We start from the raw sequence: 14,543 nt of genomic DNA on the forward strand, positions 1-14,543 counted from the left end.
GCCCTAACCGGTTGGTCTCAGTGGATAGAGCGTTGGATAGAGCGTCGGCCTGCGGACTGAAAGGTCCCAGGTTCGATTCCGGTCAAGGGCATGTACCTGGGTTGCGGCCACATCCCCAGTGGGAGATGTGCAGGAGGCAGCTGGTCGATGTTTCTCGCTCATCGAAGTTTCTAACTCTCTCTCTCTCTCCCTTCCTCTCTGTAAAAAAAAAATAAAAAATATTTTTAAAAAAAAAAAAAAACTGGTTTCCTTACACTTTGTTTCACCATAGTTCTGAAAACCTATCAACAATGTTAACTGAGGACATACTGTACTTAAAGACTATTAAACCATACGCTTAAAAATGGTTGAAATAAAACACTTTTATGTGCATTTTATCACAATTAATTTTTTTATTCCCTTAAATCAATCACTTACAACTGAAGAAGGGGCTGTTAAATATAAAAACTGGTACCTAAGTATAGTACTAGACTTCGTATTAGAATTGGCCAAGTCAAGAAAGGTGATGGGGTGCAAAGAGCTTCCCCCTCACAGATTAGAGACTTGACAGTTCTGGTTATACTGTAGCGAACCAGCTGGATAACCTAGTGTGCTCTGGGTCTCAAACCATATGCACACCTTTAGGGAATTTGATAGAAAAATATCAGGCCCTAGCTGTTTTGGCTCAGTGGATAGAGCAAGGGTCCTCAAACTTTTTAAACAGGGGGCCAGTTCACTGTCCCTCAGACTGTTGGAGGGCCAGACTATAGTTTAAAAAAAAACTATGAACAAATTCCTATGCACATTGCACATATCTTATTTTGAAGTAAAAAAACGAAACGGGAACAAATACAATATTTGTATTTGCATGTGGCCCACGGGCCGTAGTTTGAGAAGCCCTGGGATAGAGCATCGACCTGCGGACTGAAGGGTCCCAGGTTCGATTCCAGTCAAGGGCACATGCCTGGGTTGCAGGCTTGATCCCCAGTATGGGGTATGCTGGAGGCAGTCAATCAATGATTCTCTCTCAGTGATGTTTCTATCTCTCCCTCGCTCTTCCTCTCTGAAATCAATAAACCATATTTTTAAAAAAAGTATATCAGGATATGAAACTGCTTTGGCTACTTCTTTTTCAGTATGGTACCTTAAGGAAAACACGCTTAGGCATGTATCAGACTGTCTAGATGAGAAACAGAACAGTGATCATGATACAAAAGGCCCTTGTCCTACTCTCTAATGACCTCCAAAAGTAGTCATCTCTACCTAACAACAGCCAAAATTAAAGCATTGATTAGGAATGGAGATACCTAGGAGGATGCAGGACTGGCTCCCCAACCCCCAGCCATGATAAACCATATCAACTGGGATGCAGCCTGGAGGGAAGGGGCTACCTGGCAGCACTTCATAATTTTAAGCAAAAGAGCAGAGCTCCCAGGACTATTGGAAGAAACAGAAAGCAATCACCAAAGCAGAGTTCAATTCAAACACTGCATTATAGTTAGAAATAAAGAAGGAACAGGAAGGACTTATGCTAATAAACAAAGAAATTTGAGCCATTAAAAGAAAATGTAAACTATAGTAAGTTTTCAAAAAGAAATACAGTAGGAAAAGTTTATAAATCATAAATAATCACCCCTACAAATGAATGTTTTGTTCCCCATAAAGAGGGCCCAAGAGGTTGTCATTATTTGAACGAACCAGCTGATAGAGAATCCAAAATTCAGAAGAAACCAATAGCAGAGGCAATACTTAGCCTCTCTCATCCTAGACAGTAGCTTTTTTATTTTTTATTTCATGTTCTTTATTGATTTCAGAGAGAAAGAGAAAGGGAGAGATAGAAACATCAATGATGAGAGAGAACCATTGATCGAGCCCACAACTCGGGCATATGCCCTTGACCAGAATTGAACCCGGGACCCTTCAGTCCACAGTTCAACATTATCCACTGAGCCAAACCGACCAGGGCCTGGACAGTAGCTTTTAAAGGAAAATAAGGCACTACATTCTAAAAGTCTAGAAGAGACAAAGATTCAAGAGTATGGTATCAATCAAGGTCCAACTAGGAAATTAAAACAAGTCAGTGTATTTATAACTGGGAATTTAATGCAGACAACTGGTAGCTGAGTAGGAACGGTGAGGCAGCCTACGAGATTAGCAATAGCAGGAAGTCATTGCTACCCATAGCCTAGGAAGACACAGAGGAGTGCAGGGTGCGGAGGTCACCTGGTAAAAACTGGACTGCCAGCACAAGCCCAAGGGAACCTAAAAACCACAGAGAAAATGCAGCCACTGACAGGGAGAAGGAGAGAGAAGAATAATACTCTTCCCTCTCTCCCATCCTCCCATTCAGTTTCTCACCAGTGTCTCCACAATTCAGCCAGATAACAGACATGGTAGCCTGGGAAACAGACAGGGGGCAGCCACCTCTCTCTTGGACTTAAAGTTTCAGGCTAGGCCCTATGTTACAATTGCTTTCAGACTTGTACAATACCATATTAGTTCTAATAAAGTTTCTGTAAAAATGTGGTTATGCTATTTTAAATTAAACACAAATTTATTTTGAAAACTAAAAAGTTACTAAAAGAGAAAGTAATCTGACTCAAGAATCAGGTCACCCTGAAGCAAACATTGAATGCATAAATAAGCCCCAAAAAGTTAAAACCATACCATTTAAATCTGCATTTTCAAATCTGACCCAGACTATTTTCTCCTTTTCTTCTGTTAGAGGTGTCCCACTGTAAGCCTGCACAGTAAACAGAAATGTTTGAATAAAAATATTTTACAGCTCTAATATTACTGATGTTCAAAACAGAGTAACTTAAAACCAACACTATCCCTCTACTATTTCACCAATCCTACCTTCATCTTGGAAACAGCACACTTTGTAATATTTGTACTCCCAAAGAAAGTTATCCAGGAGTCTGAAAACCTTGTTCAAAAGAGTTTTTAAGCTACTAAAATACTGCAGGAGCCCTGACCAGTGGCTCAGTTGGTTGAAGCATTGTTCCATTACACCAAATGGTTGTGGGTTCATTCCCGTCAGGACATGTATGGGAGGCAACCAATCAATGTTTCTCTCTCACATTGTTGTTTCTCTCTCCTTCTCCCTCCCTTTCTCTCTAAAAAATCTATGAAAACATGTCCCTAAGTGAGGATTTTAAAAAAAATTTTTGAAAAGAATTGCAGAAACATAGAATATAATAATCATAGTATATTAGGAAATAGCACTATAATTTAAAGGTGCTCAAAAAACTAAATCATTTCCTATATTGGCCAACAAATAAGTCTTAAAAAAATAAAACTATTTAGTTTCCATGTATTTATGATCAGGCTATTTACACTCTACCCAAAATTTTCAAGAGTATTACCTTCTTACAGCATAGGAAATATAGTCAATAATATTGTAATAACTATGTATGTACTATAATTATCGGGGACATCACTTCTTACATTATATAATTGTCTAACTACTAGTCCATACACCTGGAACTAATATAAAATAATACTGAATATCATCTGTAATTGAAAAATAAAATGTTTTTTAAATGTACTCCTTGAGCCCTGGCCGATATGGCTCAGTGAATAGAGCGTCAGCCTGCGGACTCAAGGGTCCTAGGATCAATTCTGGTCAAGGGCATATGCCTGGGTTGCGGGCTCGATCCTGAATGGGGGGCATGCAGGAGGCAGCCGATCAATGATTCTCATCATTGATGTTTCTATCTCTTTCTCCCTCTCCCTTCCTCTCTGAAATCAGTAAAAATATATATTTTTTTTAAAATGTACTCCTTGATATTATATATAGAATGATAGGATAGTACATCCATATGACCTTATTTCCTAAATCATAAAACAATTAAAAGCTTTATTTGCTTTTCTCTTGTAGGCTTAAAAATACAGCACAAAAACACAAAAATAAATTCACTTGTTTGTAGTCACACACACAAAAAGGAATATTACTTTCTTCATGCGTCCAGTTGGAGGGCAGTTTTGGGGGTGGAAAAAAAGTATTACTTTTTCAGTCTCTGATCTGGCCTCTACACTTAACCTATTAGCTAGTTTCTACAAGCCTGCAAGGGCCACAAAGATAAACATAAACTGCCCTGAAGTCATGGGAAAAGTGTCAAGGGTTCTCAACAGTAGTCAAAGGGAGTCATCTCTCCATAAAGCAAGTGTTTTTATTGTATGAATTTACAAATATTTAGAATGTCAACAAAAGAGCTGCAACATTTTCAATTATAAAGTGGTTCTCAGTTCAGAGAATTATTATTAAATATGGTATATCAAAAGCATACAAAAACTACCATCCCATAATTTGTGTTATACATGACCTGCTTTAAATTTCCATACCATTTAAATGTCCCTGTACTTAACATACAAAGGTAAAGGACACTGAAAATACTATTAAAAGACAGTTACTTTAATTGTAAATTTACTATACACAAAAAAATTCTTGATTTCAATTGTCTTTTAAAAAAAGTGAAATGTGAATAGGGCGGTTAATTTCTTTGAAGAGAAAAACCCACACTATAACCAATTTTATCTTCAACCATCTCATCCTTATCACCAGTTATCTTCTCATCCTTATCTTCTTCCTCTTCCTCCTTGATCTCTTACCCTTATCATCCTTGAAAACTCTTTTTTTTAAATAATTTTTTATTTTAGAATAGTTTTAGATTACTAAACAGTACAGAAAGTTCTCATATACACCTTACCCAGGTTCCTCTAATGTGAACTACCTAATATAACTAAATCTTACCTTACCATGGTACATTCTTCAAAACTCTGAAGCTAACTGATGCATTACTACTAATTAAGGCCCAGATCTCATGGGATTTCGCCAGTTTTTCCACTAATGTCTTTCTCTGCTCCAAGATCCAATCTAAGACATATTACATTTAGGACTTCTTTTTTCCTATCTCAGGCTCTTCTTAAATCTTGTAAAGCAGTAACATTTTATCAACATTTCCTTCAGTTTAGCAGAATTATCAAGTTGCTTATCACCTGTAGCATTATTCAACATTCTCCCTATTCCTTTGCAACATCAGAAGATGCTGTCCTTTGACTTCTGGGTGATATGCAGAACAAACCAAGGCTGAAAGAAGCCTTTCAGTATATGGGGATTCCAGAACTTCTTTGTTTTCCTCCTCAGGGAGAAATAAGATTTTCATAGAAAGGCTTGAATACTTTTGTTACGTCTTCAGGTTTTCCTCTATCCTTCCCAGACATGGTGTTCTCTACTAAGCATTCCTGAGAAAATTCTGTGAAGTTAACGGAAGCATCTGAGTATTGTTTCTTGTGTGCCTTCCAGCAGGTTTGCATGAAGAAGGTAGATGACACCATGTCATTTTGCTTCTCAACTTAAGATCATCTTTGCCCATGTTTAGTTATTTCATTCCCAGTGATACAGACTCACCCAGTGCCCATACAGCTTTCACTTGCCGTTTCAATGGTGGTTAGCGGACTACCAAACTGATGCTTTTTTAGTCAGGGAATACTGGCATCACCACAAGAAAGCAGAAACCTTCCCCTTCAGTAATTCCACTAAACATTGCTTCCCAAAGCTAATGTTTCACACGAATCACCTGAGATTCTTACTACAGACACGAATTACTAGATGCCACCTCAATTCCAGAGTCAAAATCTCTGGGGGAGGGGCCTGGAAATTACTATTTTCAATAAGCGTGTCAAGTGATACTTATTATATTGTCTGGGCATCAGTGCCCTAGAGGTGATTCCAGGAGGGCAGCTCTCATTCTTCATTGCACCTGGACATAGAGGAGCTTACAAGGAGCTTACTTTCTCACAGGCTAAAGTAACAGGGCATACTCTGTGTAGCATAGAAATACTGCTCAATATGAAAGAGACGTAGATTTGTGCTCAGTATTTAGTTAACATAATACCTAGTTAATGAAATGTAAAGCATGTGTTGCTTGTCTCACTTCAGTCATGCATCATTTAACCAGGACAAGGGAAAGACTGTGGAAACAGAACCCAACTAGAGAGTCCCAAGTCCCATCCCTCAACTAGCATCTCACCTTGATTCCTCTTAGGAGAGCAAATTCTGAGGAATAATAATGGTGCCACAGTCAGAACAAAACTCAGGTACATCTAATAACACGTATAGTTTCTCACTACCAATATTCAGGATACTAAAACATCAAGTCTTTTTGAAGTTGATGATACTAGTATCAAGTTTAGGAAACAGTACATTTCAGAGGCTCCCTGGACAAAGGTAAAACCTACTGTTCCGGAAACCACAAACACTTACCTGTGGCACAACATCCTGTAGAAAAGTCACAACACTTTCCATGTAGGACTGCTCCCTGCAAAGGGGAGAATTGGATAAAATTTATCGTGACAGCTTAAGACAAACATGGGAAAATTCTTTCTAAGCCCTTAGAAGATCACTCATAATATTTTTTTAAAAGCCTAACTCACATTACCTGATAATTCTGCTAACCTTTCTCCTTTCATTGAATGTTATTAAATACAAATGAGATCTTAACCAATTCTAAACATGATCTCTTCTGAAAAGTCATGCTATCTTAACACATTGTATGCAGGAAACATATTTATATGTTTTACGTTGACTGGTAGTAGAGCGCGGGACACATATTAATACGTTTTTTATAGACTAGCGGTAGAATGCGGGTAATGTATAATACGTTTATTTTTATATTTTTTTATTGCTCTAAAGGGATGCTAAAATGCAGATATATGAATTCCAAAGGACAAAATTTGGGTCTCTAACACATACAATGGTGAATTATGTATGTACTTCCAGGTATAACGGTAATCAATCTATTCAACTGCAAAAATGGCCCGCACCACCTGTTAGTGCGCGATAAAAACTACCCGCAAACAATGTGTTAACTTGAGATAGAGAACTTCTAACTCATACTTGAAGGAGTGATGACAGAAGACCTGGCTGAAGCAGAACCTTCCCCTTGAGTCTGAGCAGACTGCCCCAATTCAGGGGTCCTCAAACTTTTTAAACAGGGGGCCAGTTCACTGTCCCTCAGACCGTTGGAGGGCCGGACTATAGTTTAAAAAAAAAACTATGAACAAATTCCTATGCACACTGCACATATCTTATTTTGAAGTAAAAAAACAAAATGGGAACAAATACAATATTTGTATTCGCATGTGGCTGCGGGCCGTAGTTTGAGGACCCCTGCCCTAATTAGACCAAGAAAACCTGTTGCAGATGACTCAGTATATAGTGACCTTCACTTTAAATTGGTTATGAACCTAGTCCCTTACATGCATAGAGAAAAATGAATCCATATTTTTCTACAGCTAACTTTTGCCTTATACAAGACATGGGAAAGTAGTAAGACGCTCAAGGACACTAAAGTATTTTAAATGGGAAGTCAGCAAGTAGAGAAAAAAATTTCTTCAAAATACCAAATCAAATTCATTCCAGAGAGATGTGAAAAATTACATTTAGGGACATAATGAGATCCTAAATCCTATGTAAACATATACTTTACATACCTACAGACCTAATTAAGCCCCAAAACCCCAAAACATTTTGATTAGGCCTATCTCTCCAAACTCATTTTTCTGCCACTCCCTTAATTTGCTTTACTTCAGTCATATGCAACTTCAATTCCTAGATTACACCAAGCTCTTTTAATCAAGACCTTTACACTAGCTTTCTACCTAAAGTCCTTCCCATATTCTCAGCCTTCCCTTTCATATCTCCACCTAAACCGTTACCTCCTCAGAGAAGCCTTCCCTGATAGCCTTAAGTCATATTCCCCATTGTCATTCTCTATCATAGCACACTGCATTGATCCAAGCCTGTAATGACTTTACCTTTACTTATTCACTGTTTCCCCCACTAGAATGTAAACTCTACTACAGAGAGGAATCCATCTCTCATATTTACCTATACCTTCAGAATCTATAAGCCAGTACTCAGGCATGGAGTTGATGCTCAAGCATTGTTAAAAGAATACTGAATGAAGATATTTTTTAAACCACAAAAATTATGTATTGCATTATAAAAAGCAATAAATGTTGAATATAGTGAGGCAGCAAAGACAAACTGCCTGGATTTGATCCAGGTTCCCCTTCTTGGCTGTTACCAAAGAACAATTTACTTAATTTCTCTCTGCTGTGGTCTCTCCACCTGTAAAATGAAGAGTGAAATAGTACCTAACTCATTGCTAATAACATGCTTATTGCCGCTGTCCATAGTTAACAAAGACATATAGCCTTGGGAAATGCAGGAGGAAAGAAAAGGAAGTTTTGTGGTAAAATATCATATTACCCACAGACTTTTGTTATTCTGAGAAGGCACTTTTTATGTAACATGCTAACCTTCCCAAGGGAAATAATCCAAAATGTTACAATTCCCTTATAAACATTTTAAAAAACGGAACTAGGAGGTCACAATTCAATTCCCGGTCAGGGCATATGCACCGGTGGCGGGCTTGATCTCCAGTGGGGGGGGCAAGCAGAAGGCAGCCAACTGATGATTCTCTCTCATCATTGATATTTCTATCTCTCTCTCCCTCTCCCTTCCTGAAATCAATAAAAATATTATCTTAAAAAAGCAGAAAAGGAGTTTCAACTCCTTAGCGAGGTATTGAAAGGTCTTAATTATCCACCTCACCCTATTTCATATAAGTCAACTTTCCTGTTTCATTCATGAAAATAGCTTGCCTTACCCACATCTTCTCACTCAATTCCCTTTGCCTAAAATATACCCTTGATTCTAACTGCCCAAACACTATTCAGGCTTTGAAGTACACTATAAATGTTAGCTTCCTAACAAAACTTTTGAAATCTAAAATACTAAAATATTCACACAAAAATATTCTACATTCTCATGCTATTTTGCTAGCATCTTTTTTATTGATTATAATGATCGCAAACATACATATCTTTTCCTTTTTTAAATATGTTTTTACTGATTTCAGAGAGAGGAAAGGAGGAGAGAGAGAGAACCATCAATAATGAGAGAGAATCATGGATCAGCTGCCTCCTGTATGCCCACTACTGGGGACTGAGCCCGCAATCCCATCATGCCCCCTATTGGGAAATCCAACCATGATCACCAGCCGGTTCTAACATACATTCTTAAAACCACATTAGGTTATATGCTCCTAGAAAGTATACATAATAGCCCTGGCTGGGTGGCTCTGTTGGCTGGAGCATCATACTCTACACCAAAAAGGTTTGGGGTTCAATTCCCAGCCAGGGCACATACATAGGTTGAGGGCACCAATCCAGGCTGGGGTGAATAGGGGAGGCAACTGATCAATGGTTCTCTCTCTATCTGTATCTCTCTTCCTCTCTCTCTCTCTTCCTCTCTTTACCTTCCTCTTTCTTAAAAATCAATAAACATAAGGATTTTTTTAAGTAAGTATTCATATGCTTTGTCAAAGAAGGCTTAAAATATAGAAATGCAGCCCTAGCCAGTTTGGCTTAGTAGATAAAGCATAGGCTCCCAGACTGAAGGGCCTCGAGTCAAGGGAATGTACCTCTGTTTCAAGCTAGGTCCCTGGCCCTGGTTGGGGCAATGTGTGAGAGGCAACTAATCAATGTATCTCTCCCACATCGATGTTTCTTTCTTGTCTCTTCCCTTCCCTTCTACTCTCTCTAAAAATCAATGGGAAAGCCCTACTGGTTTGGCTCAGTGGATAGAGTGTCAGCCTGTGGATTCAAGGATCTTGGGTTCGATTCCAGTCAAGGGCATGTACCTTGGTTGCAGGCACATCCTCAGTGGGAGGTGTGCAGGAGGCAGCTGATCGATGTTTCTCTCTCATCGGACATGTACTTTTTATGACATTGACTTTAAAACTTTCTGGCTGAGATCTTAGTGCAGTGATGGCGAACCTATGACACGCGTGTCAGAGGTGACACGCGAATTCATTTTTTTGGTTGATTTTTCTTTGTTAAATGGCATTTAAATATATAAAATAAATATCAAAAAATTTCTGTATGTGACACGGCACCAGAGTTAAATTAGGGTTTTTCAAAATGCTGACACACTGAGCTCAAAACGTTCGCCATCACTGTCTTAGTGTAAGAAATACATTTTACATCACAATCTAGTAAACAGATATATCTCTGAATGTGCCATAAAACAATACTCTCAACTCTATTTTCTATTAATTCTATTTCTTTTTTGAATAATAGTCCTGATCCAACAAATTGTTTAATAACCCACTAATTGTTCAACCTGGACTATGAAAAAGCATTACTCTTTAAGATTTACATAGTGTTTTCCATGTACTGTGTAAATATGCTGAATACATCAACTTAACCCTCCAATTATTCCTTTTATTTGACCTTGGCAATGGTATTTATCATCCTACAAAGCCAAAATTAAATAGATTCTACAAAAGTAATCACTGTTCGCCGAAACCAGTTTGGCTCAGTGGATAGAGCGTTGGCCTGCGGACTGAAGGGTCCCGGGTTCGATTCCGGTCAAGGGCATGTGCCTGGGTTGCGGGCGCATCCCCTGTGGGGAGTGTGCAGGAGGCAGCTAATCGATGTTTCTCTCTCATCGATGTTTCTGGCTCTCTGTCTCTCTCCCTTCCTCTCTGTAAAAAAATCAATAAAATATATTTTATAAAAAAAAAAGTAATCACTGTTCAAAAAGAAAACCTGAGTGTTACACATCACTTATTCTGAATAATCTTTCTTCAGCTATCATGCTTATTCTGAAATTTGCTTACGTGGCAGCCTGAGGGCGAACCACAACTCCACCAGTACAACGACTGGGTCTTCTTGGGGAATCTGTAGCCATAGCTTCATTCACAAAACCTGTTTCCAGAACAGAAAATAGAAAAAAATCATTGTTGGGAGTAGGGAGAAAGGTTTATGGTTAATTACCAAGTGGTTTTTTTTTTTTATTTGAACCAAACCTCAGAACCACAAAACTAGCTAAGACTCTTGCTGGACCCTTTGATCTACTGTTAAGATAAACCAGAAAAGTAAGAGAACCAGATCATGGATGGGAAGTCTAGTGCAGGATCGCTTTATAAAAACAAATGTGCTACCTATGTAAGCCAAAATTTAAAAATTTACTGAAATTTTATGTTGAGACAGTTAAAATACACATGGTACAATATTTCAAGACCAAATGGAACAGTAGGGTAATACCATCCAACTAAGACTGTTGTAATCTGTAAGAAAGCATATTGTAACTGTGATAATGGATCATAACTAGACTTACTGTGGTGATTGTTTCACAATATATACAAATATCAAATCATTATGCTGTACACATGAAACTAATATATGTCAATTATATCTTTAAAAAAAACACTGGATGGCCCAACCAGTGGTTGAGCGCCAAACCAGGAGGTCACAGTTCAATTTCCGATCAGGCACATGTCCAGGTTTCCCGCTCCAGCGCCAGTAGGGGGCCTGCAGGAGACAACTGATAGATGGTTCTCTCTCATCGTTAATGTTTCTATCTCTCTCCCTCTCCCTTCCTCTCTGAAATCAATAAAAATATTTATTTTTTTAAAAAAATAAAGATTAAAGAAAAGACTGCATGGTCATAATTCGCAGCATTTTTAAAAACAATTAACCCCCTGCTATTGGAATCTAATCACCAGAGTCTAAATAAGTAATAAAAACTTATGACATTAGAAGCCCCTTATCCTATCCTCTCACATCACTGAATCCTCATCCCTAATAAGCATCTGAATCCTTAGGGAGGTTTTAAGAGCATGGAGCGTATTTGGTTAAGGTTTAAAGGAGGACTGACAGCAATATTAAGTATCTCTTACAGGGCTCAGGAGAGCCCACAGCCTGGAACTAATTTTGAAAAGCCCCTAAAACCCTCACTTCTAAGTAGGGAGCATTCTATCACCTTTTTTGACAACTTTGAAACTGATGAGTCCCATATGCTACACCCAAAACACCCTGTGCCCGAACCAGCCCAGGTACCCCTTCCTCAATGGGTGTCTTCACCTCCAGCCCCTCAGCCCTCTCATTTCCACACCACCCTTTATTTCCAAGCACAACCTCCCAAGAACTGTCCTATGAGGGCCCTGTCTCCAGAAGACGACCGTGGCCAGTGCCTCAGGCCCCACTCTCCTGAAAGACGCTCGTACGGCGCTACCCACTTCACCTCCAACGCTGTGCCACCGCTGCCCCCGGCCGCCCTCTGGCCCCTTGCCCTACCTCACTCCCCTCCCCCTCCAATCTCCACAGCTCCCCCTCGCCGAATCCCTGCCAGTCAAGCCCTCTCCACTCACGCGGCTTGCCCCTCGTCCTCTCCAAGCCTCCCCAAAGACACAGCCCCGCCAGCCCTCTCACCGGCCGCCCGCCGGTAAACGCTGTTCTCCAGCTCAAGCCTCACTGTTTGGAGTCCCCTCGTGATTGACGGCTACCACTTCCTACCACGCCTCAGCGGAACTACCTTTCTAGCCAATCCCAGAAGCCAGCTGCCTGCGGCCGGGCACCGCCCTTAAAGGTCAGCTTCGCCAACCAGCAAGTAGAAAAGAGGCGGACCCGCCTCCTGAAACTATCCAATCCGCTGGGGCTCGAGGAAAAACAAAACAGTATGTAAATTCGGGTAAAACCAAGGTGTCAGGTTCGGTTGCGAACGCCGGCCGGAGGAATTACGGACATGTGTATTTTCCACTGTAGACAGCACCTTCGTGGGTCTGTCAGAAAGCATCACGCCCAGACTCCTGTGCACCTCACCTGAGCGCCTCAGGCTGGGAATCGGAGGACCCGGGGACTGGTCTGTTTACATGGAATTCTCGCGACAGCTGGTTAGAAGCTCAAAGCACGTGGACATGGCAGCTGCCAATCACTTTTAGTTGGCCACTCATCCATTCCGAATCCGCCTTCTGCCCCGCCCTTGTAGATGTGTTTATCTTCCGGGAAGCTAGGTTGGTAGAGGGTGGTGGGCAGCCCTGAAGCTGAGGAGGTGTTGATCTGAAGGAGAGACGCGGCGAGTGATCTCCTCAGTTTAATCTAGGTTTATGGACCACACCTGTCTCCTTCCTTGCCTCCTTCTGCCTCCCGTAAGGAAGATATCAAAATCTCGCCGGTGTTGTTTCGTTAGTTACATTTCTGTATAACAATGATAGCATTTATTGACTTATTGAACAAACGCCCAGTAAATACAAAGGCTCTAAGAAGGAAGTGAATTTTGAGTAAGAACGAGATAAATACTATGGTTTAAGCAAAGTGAAGTAGTATAGAAAACTAGTTAGGAGAGGTAAACAATGGCCAGACGGACTATGGTTTTGTACAGGATTTATAAGGAGTTTCAATTGTATTTTAGAGTGAGAATCAATTGGAGGACTTTAAGCTAGGAAGTGTCATGATCGTACTTACATTTCTAAACGATCATTTTACCTACTAAACAGAAAATAAACTTTTGCCAGGGAAGGGACAAGGGAAGCACTGGATCAAGTATGGAGGCTATTTCATTAGACCAGGTGGGAGAAGGGGTCTAGAAGTGAAAAGCTGTGAATTTCAGAATATTTTGGAAAAGAGAACTGAAAGATCTTGATAATGCATTGCATGGGGAATAGAGGAAAAGAGAGAATCAAAGAAGATGCCTGTGTTTTGAGCTTGAGCAACTGAGTGATGAAATGTACAGATAGGATGAACAATGGTAACGTTCCACATTTTGTTTTATATTTCAGATATTTTTTATTTATTTTTATTTTTTTAAAATATATTTTATTGATTTTTTACAGAGAGGGAGAGAGATAGAGAGTTAGTTGGAAACATCGATGAGAGAGAAACATCGACCAGCTGCCTCCTGCACATCCCCCACGGGGGATGTGCCCGCAACCCAAGCACGTGCCCTTAACCGGAATCGAACCCGGGACCTTTCAGTCCGCAGGCCGACGCTCTATCCACTGCGCCAAACAGGTTAGGGCTAAGTGAAGATTTTTCTATAGCAAAACATGCCTTTAATTTAACTTTCTTGATGGTGATGTAGATACTGGGCCCTCCCTAGAAGCCGTAACAGGCCAGTGCACCAGGTAGATGGTGACGCACATACCGGTCCCGCCCTGGAATTCCTAACAGGTCAGCTACCAGACAGATGACGACACCTGGAAACAGTGACGACCCCCGCGGCAGGAACTCCCACAGCTCATGCTCCACCGCCCTCACTGAACAGCTGTATGAAAAAATGCCCCTACTCCCTCTTGGCGCGACTGCACTGGCCCAACCCCAAGACCTGTGGACCTCGCCCGAGAGCGCAGAATAAATTCCCCTCCTTCAGTCTGCCGGACTCTCTGACTCAGTTTCCTGCGCCGCGAACCTCACAAGAACCAGTTAGAAATTTCTCCAAATTAACTAATTACTAATTAACCAATGAACTAGTTCTAAGTCCTCCATTTTTTTCTCTGCAGAGATGGTGTGATTCTTTCATGAGCCTTCAAATAAAAAATAAAATGAATGGTAATCATTTTTTTAAATATGAGTGCTTAGTACATATTGCCAGCCCATGAATAATTTCAAAGTTAAGGGACTTAGGGAAACTTTTCAACAATCTGTTCTTCTGACTGAGCAACCCCAGCTAGCAAATTCATCTTCAGCATAAAAGAGTTCAAGTCAGAGAG

At 40.2% G+C, this 14,543-nt stretch overlaps 1 protein-coding gene and 1 long non-coding RNA gene across 2 annotated transcripts in view; one reads left to right on the forward strand and one right to left on the reverse strand.

The window, feature by feature from the left end:
* Positions 1-12,686, reverse strand: part of LOC102752803 (breast carcinoma-amplified sequence 3) — a 198,020-nt gene extending 185,334 nt beyond the window's left edge. Inside the window, exons 1-4 of the mRNA XM_006756213.2 lie at positions 12,658-12,686; positions 10,674-10,761; positions 6,248-6,302; positions 2,647-2,722 (exon numbers count right to left, since the gene is read on the reverse strand). Of these exons, the coding sequence (XP_006756276.1) occupies positions 2,647-2,722; positions 6,248-6,302; positions 10,674-10,744 (202 nt within the window). The 5' untranslated portion in view covers positions 10,745-10,761; positions 12,658-12,686. The remainder of the gene's footprint in view (positions 1-2,646; positions 2,723-6,247; positions 6,303-10,673; positions 10,762-12,657) is intronic.
* Positions 12,687-12,839: 153 nt separating this feature from the next.
* Positions 12,840-14,202, forward strand: LOC107181902. The gene is made up of 2 exons (XR_001512609.1): positions 12,840-13,582; positions 13,934-14,202. It is a non-coding gene; the product is annotated as an uncharacterized LOC107181902 (long non-coding RNA).
* The last annotated feature ends 341 nt before the right edge of the window (positions 14,203-14,543 follow it).

This window comes from Myotis davidii, unplaced genomic scaffold (genome assembly GCF_000327345.1).
Source record: "Myotis davidii unplaced genomic scaffold, ASM32734v1 scaffold993, whole genome shotgun sequence".
NCBI lineage: Eukaryota > Metazoa > Chordata > Mammalia > Chiroptera > Vespertilionidae > Myotis > Myotis davidii.